This window comes from Macrotis lagotis, chromosome 3 (genome assembly GCF_037893015.1).
Source record: "Macrotis lagotis isolate mMagLag1 chromosome 3, bilby.v1.9.chrom.fasta, whole genome shotgun sequence".
NCBI lineage: Eukaryota > Metazoa > Chordata > Mammalia > Peramelemorphia > Peramelidae > Macrotis > Macrotis lagotis.
The window spans coordinates 46,198,952-46,219,054 of NC_133660.1; the positions used below are offsets into that span (position 1 = coordinate 46,198,952).

The 20,103-nt window shown below is 34.6% G+C and overlaps 1 protein-coding gene across 6 annotated transcripts in view; it reads left to right on the forward strand.

Moving 5' to 3' along the window:
- Window positions 1-20,103, forward strand: part of HELQ (helicase, POLQ like) — a 57,895-nt gene that overhangs the window by 17,136 nt on the left and 20,656 nt on the right. For all 6 annotated transcript variants that reach the window (XR_012476890.1, XM_074228587.1, XM_074228584.1 and 3 more), the window contains exons 6-12: window positions 560-657; window positions 3,853-3,951; window positions 4,420-4,565; window positions 11,701-11,940; window positions 14,171-14,312; window positions 14,695-14,799; window positions 18,754-18,976. Coding sequence is in view for 5 of the 6 variants with exons in the window: in XM_074228587.1 (XP_074084688.1) it covers window positions 560-657; window positions 3,853-3,951; window positions 4,420-4,565; window positions 11,701-11,940; window positions 14,171-14,312; window positions 14,695-14,799; window positions 18,754-18,976 (1,053 nt within the window). In the remaining variant the exon portion in view is untranslated. The remainder of the gene's footprint in view (window positions 1-559; window positions 658-3,852; window positions 3,952-4,419; window positions 4,566-11,700; window positions 11,941-14,170; window positions 14,313-14,694; window positions 14,800-18,753; window positions 18,977-20,103) is intronic.

Below are 20,103 nucleotides of genomic sequence, written 5' to 3' on the forward strand. Positions count from 1 at the left end.
GCCTTCCAGGAGGGCTTGGTTATGCAGAACCCTCTGCAGAGGGAAGAGAGGAGCTTGGCATCAATGTAGTCCTGCCAAACAGTTCGATGTCAAAGGGCATCTGTCACTGTGGGCATGGACTGGGGTGCATGGCTGCCTTTGCTCTACATACCCTAGAAGCCACTAATTAATTTACAAAGCTCTCTGAGACTATATGTGTAAAACGCTATGCAAGCATTTAAGCTCTGTATAAATGTTAAGTATTATTAATTTTATTCATTGTAGCTACAAACCATGGATGCTGCAATAACTGATTAAATAATGGGCCTCTGTTAACAAGAGAAAGTTAAATTATATTCAATAAACTTTGCTTTAAAAAGCAGGAAATATTTATACATTATGCAAAGTTTTCATTAAAAGGAATATGTTAAAAACTCAATCAGTGGTTGAAACATTCCAACTTTTTGTTTCTTTAGGAATCAGCCACATGGTGGCACAGCACAGACTAGTTCTGTGAGCCCAGTTGGACAATTTTGTTCAAAACATACGAAGTAATGTTTTTTCCTCAATTTTTTTTCAGAAACAACTCAAATCATTGGCATGAGCGCAACGTTAAATAATGTAGAAGAACTCCAAGAATTCCTGAAAGCAGAATATTATTCTAGTAAATTTCGACCAGTATGTATTCAAGATTTGCATTTATTCAGTAAGACTGTATTCATTTAGATCTCTCCATAATGTTATGATTTGAGTATTGTAGTATAGTAACATACACTATAAAGGGGGGAAAAAGGGAGGCTATTAAGAATTGTCCTGTAAGGATCCCCCACCTGTGGTCTTTACTTTGACATTGTCCATACATATCTCTCATTTCTCTTCCAACACTATTGGATTATAAATTAAACTTGAAATCTGAGGTTACTTAGGTGTCACAGAATCTGTTGGTGAAGGGAAAATCAGAGGCCATCACTGGGACTGTCAGAATTTCTAATATGGTCATCACTGAAAGAATCCCAGGAAACTCCCTTCTAAGAGGTAGCCTTTTGTATATTGGACATCTCCTTTTTTGGGGATCCTGGAAGGGTGGAAATGTTCCAGGATCCCCATCAGGTTCTAATTGTCAAGAGGATCACTCTTACTTAATCTGGATGTGCCCATAAACATGCACAAGTTGTCTGTTGAGGAATCTGCTGCTGATATCATTTAGTAATATTTAGATACTCCACAGTCAGGATAGGATTTTTATTAAACCCTGTAGATGTAGATGTCAAAGACAAAACACTAATAGGTTTATTTCAGATTCCTATATGAAGTTTATGTAGTTATTTTTACTCTGCTTTTCCTTTTAATTTTTTTTGGGGGGGGGAGAGATGACAGAAAAATAGTTCAGATGTATTTAAATTCTCAGGGTATGAAGAAAATAATATTTTGACTCTGATTCAAGCATAAGCCTGGATAGTTGTAATATATTTTCTAAAGTAAATTTAGACTTCATATAGTTTTGGATTTAATTCTCTTAATAGACTATCTTCATAAAATATTTGAAGAAATTGTCTAGAAATTTTATTTTTATTTGAAAATAATACTTAGTGCATATATGAGATGTTCCTAAAGTCTTATTGCAGTTTTACATTTTATAACTTAAAACAACCCTCAAATGTTTTGGGATAGTTTGTATTATGGTTTTTTTCTCCAAATTTTCTCCATTACTAATACCTGAAGGCTAAAAAAGGTAACTATTTCATTCCCTATATCAGGTTTAAAAGATTTTTTTGTTCAAAATAAATAGAATTACATACTTTACAATGTATTTTTGTATAAACATGAGCATTATCAAACTTGGATATTTTCAGAAAATACAGTTCTTGATGATTATATTAACTGAAGACATTTTTGTCTGTATTTATAAAAGTATTTGCCCCCAAAACAACCACATCAGTTTAAAGAAATAAATACACATTAAATAGCGTGCGCATGCGCGCGCACACACACATACACACACTCACACACTCTCTCTCTCTCTCTCTCTCTCTCTCTCTCTCTCTCTCTCTCTTAAAATAATTTTAAATTCTGAGGGGAAAACTGAAAAAATTGCTACAGTAATCTTCTGAATAATCAGACCCAACCCATCACTATTCTTCTCCAACTCCAGTGACTCCTCCTTTCCTTCAATGTAAAATGCTTTATCCTTCATATAAATATCTTCCCACCTGGGCCCATTGCTTTTTCTCCAAATGTCTTCCCCTTCACTATAGTATTGGGCTGCGGTCTAACTGCCTTGGCCTGCTGGCCGGACCGCCTTCATGTGATTCCAGTGTGGGCTTCTGCCTCATACTGACTCTTTCTGCAGGGTGCAGTACACTTCCTTCTCGCTTGGCTTTCCTGTCCAACTTCAAGTCTCAGTTCAAATCTTGCTTTCTTGATCCCTTCCCTCTCAGATCCTTGGTATTTACCTAGTGTGTATAACTTAGATGGACATAGCCATCCTCTGCTAGACTGAGGAGTCCTTGAGGACACAGACTGTTTTTGCCTTTCCTTATTTCCCCAGACTTCGCACAGCATGTGATATAGCATAAGTGCTTAAAAATGCTTGTTTAGTGAAAGTTTTTTTTTTAAGATTGGAGAAATGAACTTTTTTGTATGTAATGTGGGAAGAGATTATAGTAGACTAGAAGAAGTTGAAGATAAGGGGGGAAAGGGTAAGATTAGGAATTCATCTCCTAGTGGCAATAGGAACCCAGACAGCAGTTTGGAGTAGTTAATTTTGGCAAGGAGACTCTGCCTCTTTATCCTACTCTGAAGTGCAAATTGAATTTTATTTTTTTACTTTTCTTGTCTATTTTTCTGCAATATGGTTAAAATAGAAGTAAATTTTGCATGTCTTACATGTGTAATTGTTATGTTGCTTACCTTCTCAAATGAAGGAGGGGCTGGAAGGAGAGAATTTGGACCTCAAAATTTTAACAAAATAAGTACTTAAAATAAATAATGAATTGAATTTAAAAAAAAAAAACCTGGAGCTTAGAATATAGTAAGACCTAAGGAGAGGTGAGGTTTGACATAATACACTGTGGATAGTATTATAGCATTAATTAATCAGTGATAAAATAATGGCCATTTATCAATGAGGCACATATGAGATTAGATAACATTAATGGTGATCTTCCTCATAATTTTTTCCAAAGTTTAAGTATACAGAAAAATAATGGAAAAGGCAGAGACAGTGAGGGTAAGCTCGGTAGGGTTAATGTTTGTTGGCAAGGCATGACTAAAAGGAAAAAGGATTCAGTTGTAGCTGATGATGTATTATGAGGTGTCATACGAAAATTGTAGCAAAAATGAAGAATGAGTTTAGGAGGAGTGAGGCATGAGAAGAAAATAAAAACAGTGAATTATGTTAAAAAAAGGAATTTCAGAGTTCTGGATCATAGAAGTAGAATAGTTAATGAGTGACAAATAGGACTTATGATGTATGTGGCTATTGTGAAGTGAAGATGGAAATTCCAGGATATTTGGAAACCAATGAATCCAGTCCAGAGACCAGATTGTTTGAGAGGAAATAGATATTTTTATAGAAGTTTCCAAATGTGAGGGCAAGGGGTTGGATGGAAAGGAAAATTCAAGAAAATGTTTCAAAGCATTGAATTTATTTTTTTTTGAAGATGTCATATCTTTATTTTTTAGTTTTGTGAAAGTTTTTCCTTTGTTTTTTAGAGAATAGGTAATCTCGTGTTAATGTCAAATTTTGCAGTATGATTTTTCAAAATTTAACACTGATGAACAATGAATATATAAAATGTGTATGTGTAATATATAAAATATAACATATATATTGTATTAATTGTATCTATGTCTGTACTTTTAAAATTCCAGGTAGAGTTGAAAGAATATCTGAAAATAAATGATACTATCTATGAAGTTGACATCAAAGCAGAGAAAGGCTATACTTTTTCTCGTCTCCTTAAATGCAAGGTAATATTGAGTAGCAGAGATTTAGTAATGGATATTTATTTTTAAATATATTGTGGACTTGGGTGTTCTTTAATAAAAATGTTCATATAAAAATTAGATATGTTGTGTTTGTATGAAAATTCATTGAAGACCATATTGCTAGTTTTAAAGAATATTAAGATATTCATTGATCTCAGAATTTTCAAAAATGTGCTTTGAAATTAATATTGACTATTTTCTTTAATTCCTCTCATGAAAAAGTCCATTTGGAAACAGTTTTTAAAAGAATTTAATTATGTCAAGTGAATTATAATTGAAGAGAAAGTAAGAAATTTGTTTACTGTATAGGTATTTCTCTATTTTATAGTCTTTAACACAGATGGAAAAGCTGGAAGAAAGACATTGTTGATATTTTATTTATTTATTTATTCATTATTTATTTATTGCTGATATTATTACTAATTAAGGTTTTTTCTTTGATTTTTGCAGTATTCTGATAATCTCAAAAAGATGGATCCTGATCATTTAGTTGCTTTGGTTACTGAAGTCATTCCTCATTATTCCTGCTTGGTTTTTTGCCCCACTAAGAAAAATTGTGAAAATGTAGCAGAGATGATATGCAAGTTTTTGAATAAGTACGTTACTATTTTTAAAATATATTTCCTATGTTGTTTCTTTTTTTTGGCAAAGCAATGGGGTTAAGTGACTTGCCCAAGGTCACACAACTAAATCAGTATTTAGTGTCTGAGGTCACATTTGAACTCAGCTCCTCCTGACTCCAGGGTCAGTGCTTTATCAACACTTGTGCTGCCTAGCTGCCACACTGTTGTTCTTTCTATCACAGATTATATCATTTTTATTTTGTCAGTATGCTTGACTTATGAATGAGTAAAGTTTTTGTCAAGCATTTATTATCTGCCAAACATTGAGGAGTTAAAATTAAAAGAAAAATAGTACCTACCTTCTAAGAGCTTGCATTTTAATAGAAATCAACACATTGGCAACTTGAGAAATTGGCCAGATTTTGTTTTGGAAAGATGGTATGATGCTAGTGAGTGGATAGTGGATTAACATGCCCATTCCAATAGTCAGATCAGAATTATTGGTTTGATTATATCAGACTATATCTAGTCGATCAGAATTAACGAGAATGGGAGAGAATGGGGATTAAAGTGGAGCAGTGTTGCCTACTAGAAGGTTATCAGACCATAAGGGAAAGCTTGGTGGGGCCACATAAATATTGGGCCTAGTGAGATACTTTGGTCTGAGAGAGCAGTGGCTGGAGAGCAAAGGAGATGTAAAGGTTAAATCTTATTGGTACATCCTATATTTCTGCCTTAAGCATCATACTTCATTACTGAAAAAATTTTAATAATTTGAATTTTTATCATTCTTCATAAAAATCCAGCCTCTAATTGTGGTATGGAGGTGATTCTGAGTTCTTAAAGGCTATATCAACTGAGCATGGGCTATGAAAGGTTCTAGCAAGCTGGGAAATCTTGGAGAATGAACCTTACAAAGTAGTTGTATTGGTGGATAAACTTAATTTCAGAGGACTTCATCATTGGACAGTGAATAATTTTTTCAGCTATTGAAACTATTAAGACAATTTTATTAAGGTATAGAATAATTCCAAGCTATATCATTGAAGAGTATACCAGGATCATTGAAATCACGTATATTTGAAATGCTGTAGTAAGTATTTCTACTCTCATGTGAGAGTCACTGATCATAGCTCACACACAATTGAAAATACTAAATACACATATAAAGTGATTTTCAGGGACATTGTATGTGTAGATAGACTATATATGAAAATGACTAGTCAAGTTAGCAAGCCTTTATTAAAGGGAGGGGAAGGTGTAAGAATACTGGAAAAGTAGAAAGGGACCGGGTTATGAAGTACTTTGAATGCTAAAATGAATTTATATTTGAACCTGAAGATGATTGTGAGCCACTGGAATTATTGAGTGGTGGGGTAACCTAGACTTATACATTAAGAAGACTATTTGACAGCTGAGTGGAGGCTGAACTAGAGTGGACAGTCTTATGGAGGATGAACTGAAGTGGGTGACCTCGTGGAGGATGGACTGGAGTGGATGTCTTGTGCATCTACTGTCTACCAAGCACTGTGCTGATCAATGGAGAGTTATATAGAAAGTTATAGAAAGTCAAACCAATCTTTGCCCCAAAGGGGAGCTCAGTCTAATAGAGGTGACAACCTGCAGACATCTGTGTCCAAATAGGTTAGATTGAATAAGGTTATCATACTATGTTAATATTAGCATATTATATTTATGTTATTATTCGTTATAAAATGATCAGATAGATTGAAGCTATTATCAAAGGGAAGCATTATGGAGGGAATTAGGAAGGCATTTTGTAAATGGTAGGATGTTAACTGACCCTTGAAGGAAGTCGGGGAGTAGACCTAAAGAGGGAGAAAGGATCTGGTATAGGAAAAAGCCCATGAAATACCTGGAGTTAGGGAGATAAAGTTACTTACTTTGTGGAACAGCAAAGAAAACCAGTGTTACTAGATTTCCAGAGTACATGGTCTTATGTGCTGGGTCAGAGGGCATGGTGAGGGAGGAAGAATAGGAAGGGATGAGGCGATGAAGGGATTTCAAAGCCAACCAGGATTTTATATGTGAACTTGATTGTAATAGGGAGGCCCTAGAGTTTATTAAACATGGCCATAATCAGATAGAGATTGGGAGGTTCAGGCTAGATAAGTAGGTTCAAGAATTGCCACTTCTGAGAGATCAAGTGAAATAGTATAGAGGGGAAAGAAAATTGAGCCTGGCATGGAGTTGTGTTTGTCACTCACCCCCCTGGAGGAAGATACAGCAAAAGAAACGGAGATGAGCAGTCTACCAGGGAGGAGAGAACCAACGGGAGGATGTGTCATGAAAACCTAAAGAGAAGAGGGTGCCAAGTGGTTGTAGAAAGTTCATCAAAAACGAGCATTTGAGAAGAGGATGTTCGATTGGCCAGTTAATGTTGGAAAGAGTAATTTCAATTGATTCAATAGGCCATTGTATTGAGAGAGAGGAAAGGAAGTGAAGGCATCTATTGTAGAAGTCTTTCTCAAGGAATTCAGCCACAAAAGGGAAAAGAGATACAGGACAACAGCTTGCAAGGATTGATGGATCAATAGAGGAATAAGATAAGAGAGAGGATGGGAATGATGGAGAAGGCTTATTGGAATGGGATCCCTTGTGCATGGTGAGGGGTTTGCCTTGGCAAGAAGGGTTACCTCTTCAGGTGAGATGGGTAAAGCAGGGAGGACTAAATGGCAGAGCCAAAGTGAGTGAGAAGGAAGTAAAAGGGAACAATTTTACAAATGGTCTCAATTTTTTTAATGTAGTTTAAATCAAGGTTCTCAGCTAAAGGGTGAGGGAGAGGGAAGTGTGTGTGTAGGAACTAAAGTATGTTTGGATGGAAGTATATATATCTTTAGTATATATGAGAGAGTAGTCTGCTTAACTATATTTTCTGTTTAACTCAGTGGCTTTTGACCCACTGACAGTGAGTGACTGTACACAGAAATGAGTTCTCTCAGAATGCTACAAGATTGCCCATATTTCTGATTTGATTGCTATGTTTTCACAAACTATATATATATATATATATATATAATAATAATAACAGTTTCCATTTAATTGAACCCATATTTTTTTTTTTGTGAAAATGTGAATGACTCAGGGCTCAACTGTGTTTCCTTATAAAAATGATTCTTCATTTAAGTGAGCATTAATAGAAATCAGCCAGCAAACCTTTAAGTGACATCTATGTTCTTGGCCCTGTAATGGACCACAGGGATTAAAAGATAAGGGAAAATAGCCCCTCCCTTCCAGTAGTTTACAGTTTATAGGAGAGGGGAGGTTGGTCAGATAATATCTGCATTATAGGTAGATATATATATACACACACACACACACACACACACACAAGTCTGGGGCAGCTAGATGGTGCAGTAGATAGAGCACTGTCCTGGAGTCAGGAGGACCTGAGTTCAAATCTGCCCTCAGATACTTAATAATTATCTAGCTGGGCAAGCCACTTAACCTCATTTGCCTTGCAAAAACCTAAAAAAAAAATACAAGTCCCAGTATTACAAAAGTAATACAATGTGATTTGGTAGAGTGGGATTTTCAGGTACGACCTCATGTCAAAAATAGAACTTGAGCTGATCCTAATATTTCCTGCATTCTGTTATTTACTTTTATCTTCTCAAGCTTTAGAGCGATCCAGTGGTATGTTGGTATGATTTTTCTCATTAAGAAAATTATATTTTCTTTATCAGTTAATTAATTATTTGAGCCCTACTCCAAGTTTATTAAATACTAGCTGTTAAGTAAACTGGAAAACCTGCCTTCCCATTGTAATTATTTTTTATTTCTCCATCATTAAATGAATATGACAAATGAAATCAAAAATAAAACAATATTTTGGCTTTAAGAAATAATCGACAGGTTATATAGAGCTATAAGGGCTAAAGAGAGTTTATACTTTATTATAGAGGCATTAGGAAGCCAGTAGAGCTGGATGAGTAAGAGAGTCACATGGACATATCTGTGTTAAAGAAAAATTAGATTGGATTGTGATAGTAATAGACTTCAGACAATGAGACTAATTAGAAAACTATTGTAATAATGTCAGCAAAACTTAGGGGGCTGCTGTATGATTAGATAAACAGGTAAGATGGCAGATATGTTGTAAAGAAAGAAACTATAAGATTTGGCCACTGATTGGATAGTTGAGGTGAGAGACAGTGACGATTTATGAACTTGTGGGCCTGGAGAGATGGTGGTACTTTTAACAGAAAAAAGGAGGAGAAGGAGGAGGAAAAGGGAAGGGTTTAGGGAAAAGATAATAAATTTAGTCTGACTCATTGAATTTTAAGATGTTTCTTGACTATCCAGTTTGAAATATCCAATAATGAATTAGTGGTGTGTGACAAGCTCTCAGGAAAGACTAGGGCTGGATGTAGATCTGAAAATTATGTACATAGAGGTGAGCGTTAAATCCATGAGATTTGATTAGGTTACCAAGGTGGAGGGTAGAAAAGACCCTTATGAGATGACATCACTTAGGGAAAGTGATGTGAATGGTAAGCTGGCAAAGGAGATCATGAAGTGGTGGTCCAACAAGTAGAAGGAAATTGGGAGAAAGTTATGTCCAAACCAGCCCAGAGAGGGAGATGGAGGCCTGTGCTCTTTGTTCTCTCTGTCTCTGTTCTTTCTCTTGGTAATATAATCACCTCCCATATCTCAACTGTCACTTCTTTGCACATAAAATCTAGTCTTAGCCTAGAGCATCCCAGAGAAGAGGGTGATCAGTGCCAGACATAGTGAGGAGGCCAAAAGAGCATTAGATTCAAGAAAAGACTGTCAGATTTGTAGCAATTAAGAGATTGTTGGGTTAACATTGAGGGAGTGGTATTAGTTGAGTGAGGAGATCAGAAGCCATATTGCAAAGGGGTAAGAAGTGAGTGAGGAGAGAAAGGAAGCACAAGCAGCTTGATCAAGGAATTTGGATAAGAACCAGTGAAGGATTTTTTTGAATAGGAAAATCTTTGGAATGTTTTAAAACAGGGAAAGAATTGATAGGAAGAGGTTGATTAGAAATGTAAGGGATAATTGAAGACATAATCTGCTGGGAAAAAATGGAGGGGATGTGGTCAAGTACCTCTATAGAAGATTACCCATGTTTAGAGACTGTTAGGGAAGAAGAGAAGGGGGGGAATAATATGTTAAGAGGTTTTGAGATGAAATTTTTTTAGTAAAGAAGCAAAGTCCTCTGCTTAGAGGGGAGAGAAAGTGTGGGGAACTTCATCCAGGAATGATTCAAAGATTTAGAAAGTGATAAAAGAATCTGGGAGGAATAAAAGGTCTACCTTACTGAGGTCTCAGTTGAATTTGGATAATATGAATTTGTAAAGTATCCTCTTGGTGTTTGTGGAATTTCCTCCAGTTTCATTTAGTAATTGAGGAGGTGGATAGTGGGAGTAATCCAGGGCTGAGGTATGTTTAGAGGAGGAGAAGCAGTTCATGAGCATGGGAAAGTGTAGAATTAAAATGACAAACCATTAATCTAAGGTTGGAGAAGGCTGAGCGTGGTCCAATGGAGTGAATAACCTGAGATGGAGGGAATGGAAGTCTAAATGAGAATGCCCAGGTGTAGAAAGGTTAGAGCCTCCGGGAGAGGTGAAGTATTTGGTGACATCAGAATTTCTTTTTTTTTTTTGTAAGGCAATGGGGTTAAGTGACTTGCTCAAGGCCACACGGCTAGGTAAATTATTAAGTGTCTGAGGTCAGATTTGAACTCAGGTCCTCCTGACTCCAGGGCCAGTGCTCTATCCACTGCACCACCTAGCTGCCCAGAATTTCTTATTAGGGAAGTGAAACATTTATGGTTTATGCCAGTGTCTCTGGTCTATGATTATCCCTCTCGATGGTTGCAGCATACCAAGATGTTGAAAATATGGGAAATGAAGTTTGCAGGAACATCTCCATGCATATCAAAGTCTTCTAGTACAAGAGTTGAAAAGAAGATGGTGAGCCAGGTGAACTTCTGGAGAAAGGAAGAATGACCTGGGAGTTGTTACTTTATTGCTACCCTAATTTTGATAAAGTAGACAACTTTTTAAACTCTGGTTTCCTATAGGACAAATGAAGCAATCTTTTATTGTTCCATGCCATTTAAACTGAGTGCAACTATCCATTTTTTTTTCTTTTTTTAGGGTTTTTGCAAGCCAAACGGGGTTAAGTAGCTTGCCCAAGGCCACACGGCTAGGTAATTATTAAGTGTCTGAGACCGTATTTGAACCCAGGTACTCCTGACTCCAGGGCCGGTGCTTTATCCACTAGCCGCCCCCAATCTATTTTCTTTTAAGGTTCACATGTACCCTCCTACACCTGTGCTTTTTGCCTTTTGCAGAACATAGTAATCCATATTGTAAGGTGGCTTCTTTATAGACTATTTTTTCTCTACTTCATTGTGATATAATTTGTTATTGGGAAAGAGGAGAGGTTGTCCTATGTGCAGAATGTTAAAATATGCTTATATGTTCCTGAATCATGGCCCTCTTAAGAGTGCCTTCAGATGTAAATGTGGTTGTAGATGATATGAAGAGTAAGTGTTGTGTTCTTAGGTCTTTGTGGTGATTGGAGCTCATGGGCTGTGACTTTCCCAGGAAAGAAGAGAGGTTTGGGTTTGTTTTTTGCTTCCTCTGTAGGCATCCACTCTTTATGATTTAGTATTTGATTCTAGGATAAATATGTATCCATTTATTTGGGAACGTTTGTAGTAATATCTTAAGCAAAATGCCACCATGTGAAGACTTAAGATTTGATAAAATTATATCATTAATAATGCATAAAAAAACCACTGTCATCATCATAAGAAGTCAAATTCCATTCTTGTCATTCCCTGAGTAGCCCTTGCCAGATCTGAGGACCTTTCTGGTCCTCCTTTCTTCATCTGTGAAATGAGAAGGCTGGACTTTCAGCCCTGAGTCTCTGATCAGAACTAGAGTTTTCTTTGTCCACCAGTCAGTCAGAAAACATGGATTAGGTGCCTGCATTTTGACGGGTCCTGGGCTAAGTACCAGGAAGTAGAAGACTGAGCCTGTAGGAGTTCATGGATGAGTGGCATGCTCCTTATCAGCTGTTCTCCCTGGCTCGGATAAAAATGTAGTAGAGGAGATGGTGGCCAGTTGAAATCAAACTTGTACATTTGTAACAAATTTTTTTTTTTTTGTAGGGATTATCTAAAACACAGGGAAAAAGAAAAATGTGATTTCCTTAAAAACTTGAAGAATGTCAGTAATGGTGGCCTGTGTCCTATTCTCAAGCGCACCATTCCATTTGGCGTTGCTTATCACCACAGTGGCCTCACTAGTGATGAACGGAAGGTCCTGGAGGAAGCGTATGCCACTGGAGTCCTGTGCCTTCTGACTTGCACTTCAACTTTAGCAGCTGGAGTGAACCTACCAGCACGAAGGTTAGTGAAAATGTTTGTTGACTGGTCTTCTCTAGGCAGTCTCTTTTATATATGTGACTTAATATAAAAATATAATAAATTAACATATTAAAACCTCAAGCATTTTCTCAGTGATCAATGATCATTTGTTAAAGTAAACTGTAAGAGGGGCGGCTAGGTGGCACAGTGGATAAAGCACCGGCCCTGGAGTCAGGAGGACCTGGGTTCAAATCCGATCTCAGACACTTAATAATTACCTAGCTGTGTGGCCTTGGGCAAGCCACTTAACCACATTTGCCTTGCAAAAAAAAAAAACTAAAAAAAATAAAGAAACTGTAGGATACAATTCTTATTTGACTAATTTAATCAAAATGAAGGCTCACACTTGGAAAAAAACTTTTAAAAAATTTATAATGCTTGTTTGTACATTGCTCACATTTCCCATAATCTTTTCTTATTACTTTCCCCTATTACTACTCCCAGAGAGCTCTCCTTCATAATTCAGAAGTAAAAGGGGGGAAAAGGCTCAGCTAAAAGCAAGAAACATATGGGAGAAAAAAATTTCAAAGTATTTAGTTTCTATTCTTGAGAAGTATCAAACTCAGCCAATTAAAATGTAACTGGGAAATTAAAATGTAATTGGGAAATTTTTAAGAAAACAAAAATGCCACAAATATGTGTTTATTTGTATTTTTCTAACTCAATATACAGGAGTATCTGTTTCTATGAGTTTGACGCCACTGGTTTTGTCAGTCATTTCATTTTCATTGCTATTATGTATATTGCTTTCCTGAATCTGCTTACTTTGTATTAGTTTTTGATGAATAGTAATATTCTATTACATTTATATGCTACAATTTATTTAGCCTTTCTCCAATCAATGAATGTATCCTTTTTTCTGTTTTTTTACTACCACAAAAAAAACTTATAAATTTTTTTTTGTTAAATTTGAGTTGTAATTTAACTTTTGGGGGTTATATCTCTCTCTCAGTGAAATCTCTTAAGTCAGAAGGACGAGAGATTTTAATCAGTTTTTTTGTCAAGTTCCAAATTATTTTCCAGAAAGGGTGGGTCAATTTATAGCTTCAACAGCAGCTTAAAATCTTCTACAACCTTGCTTAACAAATTGACCATTCCCAAATTTTCCAATTTATTGGATTGGATATGAGGTGAAACATCAAAGTTATTTGATGTGTATTTCTTTTATGCATCAAAAAAAAAAAAAAAAGAATAGATGCAATGCTCTTTCCAAACCATGAAGTACTGTATAAATGTTGATTATTGGCATCAAAGATAGGAAATTGAATCAGTCTTTCCATAGACCCGAGGGAGTTTTTAGTGAAGAAACTCATTCTATCCCTGCAACTTTTAGTCTTAGAGTTGCCAGACATTGAGAGGTTAAGTAACTTGTGGACACCCACAGCCACTGTTTGTCAGAAGGAGTCCTTGACTCAGGTTTTCCAAAACTCTGGAGTTCAAGTCCCAACTCTGTCATTTAGCCCTCTATTCTAGAATGGTATCAACCTGCCTCAATAGAGAAAATTTATTTATCATTCCCTAGACCATTGAAATCACAGGTCTAGTACCTAACACTTATTATTAGTGATTTGGAGCATTATTATAATTATTAATGGCTTGCAATTTTTCTTTTGGGAATGGTTTATTCATATTCTTTGACCATTTATTTAAAGTGAAGTGTTTTTTGTTCTTACGGTTTTTTGTTGTCTGTATGTCTTTGATATCATACCATTGTCAGATTTGTCATTACAAAGATTTTTTCCCTAGTCATCTACTTTCCTTAACCTAGTTTCAATTATTTTGTTTATGAATAAAACAACTTTTTAATTTCATGGAATGAAATTATCTATTTTTATCTTTCGCAATAGTTTCTCTCCCTTCTTTAAGAATCTATCCCTGTCTTATGTTTTCTAATGTTGTGTATGTATAAGTGTGGATATATATATATATATTACATATACTATTTGACTCAAATTTTTGATTTGGACAGACTTTTGAGGAATATAAGCATCTTAAAAAAAAGATCGTAATTCAGTCAGATATAGCTGTGTTGTCAATTAGTTTTCTTTATTGATGTTCCTTGTTACAACTTTATTGGATAGTATTTTGGAAAGATGACTAACATATAAAAAAACAAAAAAATTGTAAAAGACCAGAATGGAGCTTAAATTTTGCTATTAAAAAAGATGAAATATATATATATATATATTAATACATTTATCTGATTTTACAGAGTTATTTTGAGAGCACCCTATATTGCAAACCAATTTTTAAAAAGGAATCAGTATAAACAGATGATTGGCAGAGCTGGTCGAGCTGGAATAGATACTGTTGGTGAAAGTATCCTTATATTACAAGAAAAAGACAAAGACCTGGTAATGTAGGCAGATCACTGTCATTATATGTAGAAAACTCATGTATTGAGATTTCAATCCTATATCTTTTTGAGTTTTTCAATTTTAGGAAAGCTCAAATTGGTATTTGCTAATATTTTCTTTGTATTGAGCATGATAGATTATTTTTAATTTTTATTATTTTTACCTGCTCACTAGACAGATTTTGAAAGTCTACTTTTGAAATTCATAAATACCTAGTTACATAATATTCCATAAAGTATTTATCAAAGCTTCATGAAACTCAAGTACTTTATGCTTTCCTTTAAAAAGAAGAGCAGCAGTAGAATTTCTTTAGTTAGAACTACAATTTCTATGATTAAAATTAAGTTAACACTCAGTGTAATGTAGTTTTATTTCATAGGTACTAGGTTTATTGAACAGTCCTCTGGAGAACTGTTATAGCCATCTTGGGCAAGAAATCACAAAAGGAATCCAAAGTTTACTCCTATCGTTGATTGGACTAAAGGTATATATGAAGTTTTTTTTTTACCAACTATTTCAAGATTTTTATATGGCAATACTTTCCTGATGAATGCTGGTACTTATCCATTCTTTTATTCATTCCTTATTAAACTCTGGAGTTTGAAAAGGCAGGAAACTGTAGACTAGTGATTTGTTTTTAATTACCTGGCAAATTTCTAATTTACTATTAAAGTGAAAGTGAGCACCTGGTAGGCACTTAATAAATGTTCATTCATTGGGGCATAGCTAAAGAAATTATGGTACATGAATGTAATAGAGTATTACTGTACTGTGAAAAATAATGAGAATGAAGAATTCAGAGAAGCATAAGAAGACATATCAACAAAGCATAGTGAAATTAGAACCAGGGAAACCACCTAAGGCCCAGCAACAATGGTGTAAATGAAAGAACAAAAAAACCTTCAATGGAATGCTCTGTCACTACAGTAACTAATCTTGTCTCTTGAGAGAGCAGACTTTTTTTTTCCTTTCTTTGTTGAGGTAGGAGGCTATGGCCATGGAATACTACTTGTGCTGACAGATTTCGATGTGACTTCATCAAAAAGAGGTCATACCATATAAATTTCTTTTAAAAATTATAAGGAGAATTGATACTTTAGAACAAAAAGAAAACTTCATCTAAGACCTGAATGTTCTCAAAATTGGAATGGACCTGAGAAAAAAATGTGCCTCAATAAGAAAACAAGAAATATTAAAATAAAAACAAAAGTTTGGGGAAAAAAACACAAGAAAATTTAAGAAATATTCTGTCACAAACATCTCACTTGTATAATAGTACAAGGAGAGATAATCTGAATTATCAGATTATTTAAAAATCCTGACCAAAAAGGTCTGTATTATAAATTTTGATACATTAAATTTAATACAAATGAAAACCCCTCAGATTTCTTAGAACCTGAGAACAGAATGAAAGTAGAAAGAATCTATTCATCTCCTAAAAGAACCAAATCTGAACTCCTAGAAACATCATAGCCAAAATCTAGAGGGTTTTTTTTTAGGTTTTTTGGCAAGACAATGGGGTTAAGTGGCTTGCCCAAGGCCACACAGCTAGGTAATTATTAAGTACCTGAGGCCAGACTTAAACAATAATCTAGAGTTTTTAAAGTAAAGAGAAAATACTGAAAAAATAGAAATTAAAGATTTAGGTAACAAGGAATCATAATATCACATAATACTTGGCAGCTTCTACATAAAGGAGAGGAGTGCCTGCAATGCAATATTACAAAAGGCAGAAGTTAAAGAAAGCTTTATATCCAAGGATAATCTAGTCTGCAAAGCTAAGCATAATCCTACAAGAGACCATTATCTTTCACAAAACCCATAATGTCTTAAGAACCCCAGTCTTAGTCTACCATATCTTTATTTGTTTTAGGTTCAAACCTGATCTAAAATCTAGTTGTAGATCAGACCAGTCCTACCATAGGTTTGATTAAGTTGTGTTTATGGATGATTACTGGAAGCATTAAATTAAATCTTAGTCTTTTGTCAAGGGATTAAATGGTAGAAAGGAAACAGGTACAGGAGAAAGAAGATGGGAATGAGAAGGGTGGAGAGTGGAGTTTAAAAGTAAAATACAAACAACAGTTACTTGCAGTGTCAATGGTAACAGGTTACTTGTTTTGTATGAATGACTTTATTTTTGTTTTTTTTTTCTTTTGGGTTTTTTTTTTGCAAGACAATGGGGTTAAGTCACTTTCCTAAGATTACACAGCTAGGTAATTACTAAGTGTCTGAGGCCCCATTTGAGCTCAGGTCCTCCTGAATCTAGGGCCAGTGCTCTATCTACTGTGCCACCTAGCTGCCCCCATATGAATGACTTTTTTTTTTTTTTTAGATTTTTCAAGGCAGTGGGGTTAAGTGGCTTGCCCAAGGCCACACAGCTAGGTAATTATTAAGTGTCAGAGGTCAGATTTGAACCCAGGTACTCCTGACTCCAAGGCTCTATCCACTGCGCCACCTATTCGCCCGCACCACCTAGCTGCCACATATGAATGACTTTTAAAAAATATATCAAATATGCTTTTATGAAAAATATTCAAGCCATTAGGTCCATGGAAAAGTAGAATAACCAGAAAGTGATTTCTGGTGAGCAGGTACTGGTAATTAATTATTTTTCAGAGTGAGAAGAATAAATAGGACTTTTAAAAAACTGGTTATGAATATGAAGAAAGCAGAAAATTATAAATATTCCAGCCTTAGATCAATGGTTTGAACTCTGGTCTTCCTGATTGCAAGTCTAGTGCTCTATCCATTTTGCCACCTACCTGCCCCCTAAGAATATAAGTACTTTGAGATCAAGCCCTATTTGATTTTTACCTTTCTATCCCCGACACCTAACGTAATGCATAACCTAACCATAGTCATTTAATAAATTACAGTAAACTGAGGGACTTATTTTTTCAAGTCTATTTAAGTGCTATGCCAGATAATTATCATTTAGTTTCATTTTTTGTTCTTTCTTTTACATTATTATAGTCAAGTGTATACATGTTTTTCTGGGTTACATGTACTTCATTCTTTATCAATTCATATATTTTTTTCATGCTTTTAATTATTCATTGGGTTTTTTTGAAATTCATTTCCTTTTCCAAGTAAAAAGCATTTTCTTTTCTCACCATTGAACAATAAAAGATAGTAATAATAAAAATAATATCAAAACAAATGTGCATAGTTAAACAAGACAAGTTCCCACATTGTGTCTATCCAAAGATGTTTGTCTCATTCTGCATTTCAAGTCTAACATTTCTCTGACATGCTTCATAATTCAGTTCTCTAGCACTATGGTTTGTCATTGCATTTGCCAGAGTTCTAAAGTCTTTCAAAGTTATAAATTATTGCCCTGATTTTGAGTACTTCACTTCACCTAAGTCATCTATTTTGTCATTTCTTAAGTCTAAACAAGCAACAAAGTAATAAATCAAGCCCTCATGTGTACTATTTGCTGAAATATTTTGGGAACTGATAAGTATCGGCTCCAGCATACCACATAGTAGTGTTTATTTTTTCTTAAAATACAATAACAATGTACATTCGTATACCACAATTTGTTTAGCCATTTCCTAGTTGGTGGAAATCTATTTATTGCCAAATGAATGAATGATTTTGAATTATTGAAAGTTGTTGTTCTTAAAGAAGGTAGAACCTTTTACATTTTATTGGAGCAGTGGGATGTTTGGGTGAAATGATTTGGAGATTTTTGTCACTTTTTAAAGCATGATTCCAAAATTATTCACATCCCCATCAATAGTATATTATTAGTATACTTGTTCTCCTATAGATCCTTCTACATCATTTCAATCTTTTGACCTCTTTGTCAATTTGCCAGGTATAAGGTAAAACCTGAGACACTTTAATTTGCATGTCTCTTAATAGTGATTTGATAGTCTTTCATATGTTTGTTAATAGTATATCAATAGTGTTATTAATAGGGTACAATTCTTTTGGAGATCTGCTCATTTCAACTGCATAGAATTTTAGGTTTTGTTTTATTTTATTTTGTTGCTTTGGAGAAGATAGGAAGTTTTGAGAAGTTCTTGGTGTAGAAAATTCCTTCATTAAGGCACATTGGCAACTGAAGTGTAATTAATAATCTTAAGAGGGTTGACTAAGCAGAAATTGACTTAACCTTGAGCATACAGTTGGTATATATTGGGAAAAGGACTTGGACCCAGCTCTTACTGACTCCAAGACCAGCCTTTTTTCTACTAGATCATGCTACTTCCCTTTGGATGTCCTGTTATAAAGTCAGTAAGACTTGATGAAATTTTCTTCCAGCAGGATCTTTTAATTTTTCTTTTATTTTAACATTTTAGAATGTCTTCATGAAGGTTCATGAAACTTATAGCTTACTGCCATACTCATGTGAGTAATGTATATTCTATCTTTGTATGTTGATTTTTTGATTTTGATTATTCATTTAATTTCCATCATTTTTCAGATAGCAAGAAATCTTGAAAGCATATATCAATTTATGTGTAGTACATTTTTTGGGATTCAGCAAAAGAGTTTATCTGAAGGAAAAAGCCTTTGGGAAATATCTAGGCAAGCACTGGCAAGCCTAATAGAAAAAGGACTCCTACAAAGAAAAAGTGTTTGTAAGAATGAAGAAGAGTCCCAGTGTGATTTACAGATCACAAAGTTAGGACAGGCCTCTTTAAAAGGTAAGGAACTTGGATAAATTACATTACATTTGCATTTCAAATGTGTTGGGTCAGTTTGCTAGATATTTCCATATTTATATTAATTTTGCTTACAGGACATGCTGTTCATTTGGTTTTTAAAAATTTTGAATTATTAAAAGTTGTTATTCTGGGGCAGCTGGGTGGAATTGTAGATAGAGCACTGACCCTGGAGTTAGGAAGACTTGAATTCAAATATGGCTCAGACACTTAATACTTAGGTATCTGTGTGTCCTTGGGTAAGTGACTTAACCCCATTGCCTTGTAAACCCCCCTCCAAAAAAAGAAGTTATTCTTAAGGAAGTAGAACCTTTTACATTTTATGGTGTGATGTTGAACATTCTCAGTTTACTCTTAGTTTTCAGTTTAAAAGGTTAAATAGTTTAGGTTTTTATAGTTATTAATAGATTTTGAAAATAAAATAAAAATAAATATTTTAAGCCAGAAGTTGGGAGGAGAAGGTTTGGAGAAAAGACAATAAGACTAGTTTTGGTTATGTTGTATTTAAGATGTCTCCTAGACATTCAGTTCAGGATTTCAGTTGGGAATGCAAGATTGGAAGTCAACAAAGAGATGTTAGATGGTAATTAAATCCTTGGGAGATGAAATAGTTTAAAAGAGAAAAGGGAAAGGAGTCCAAGATAGATCTTTGAAACACCTATTGTTAGAGGGCATAATCATGATGAGGATCCAGCAAAGGAGGATTGAGAAAAGAGTGAAAGAATTGGATTTAAACTGAGAACAAATTAAGTTGTATTGAAATGATTTTTTTTCTCTCTATTCTTTTTTTTTCCATATTACTGAAGTACTTTTAGGAACATACGATATTACTATAGTGCTTTGCATTTTTCAGTCATTTTGCCTTTTTTTTCTCCAAGGGTTTTATAATAGTTCTGACATGTGTTTGGGATAAGAATTATTTCCTGTCTACAGACAAAACTTAAGTCTAGAACTGAATTTGCCTACCCAAGTTAGTTAACAGTTAGTGAGGACTAGAAAATAACCCATTCTTCTCTCTTCTAGTCTTTTTGCTTTTGTGTTATAAGGGTGGAAATTGCTATGACAACTATATTATAAATATTTTAGTATAGGATTTAGCAGCATCCTTA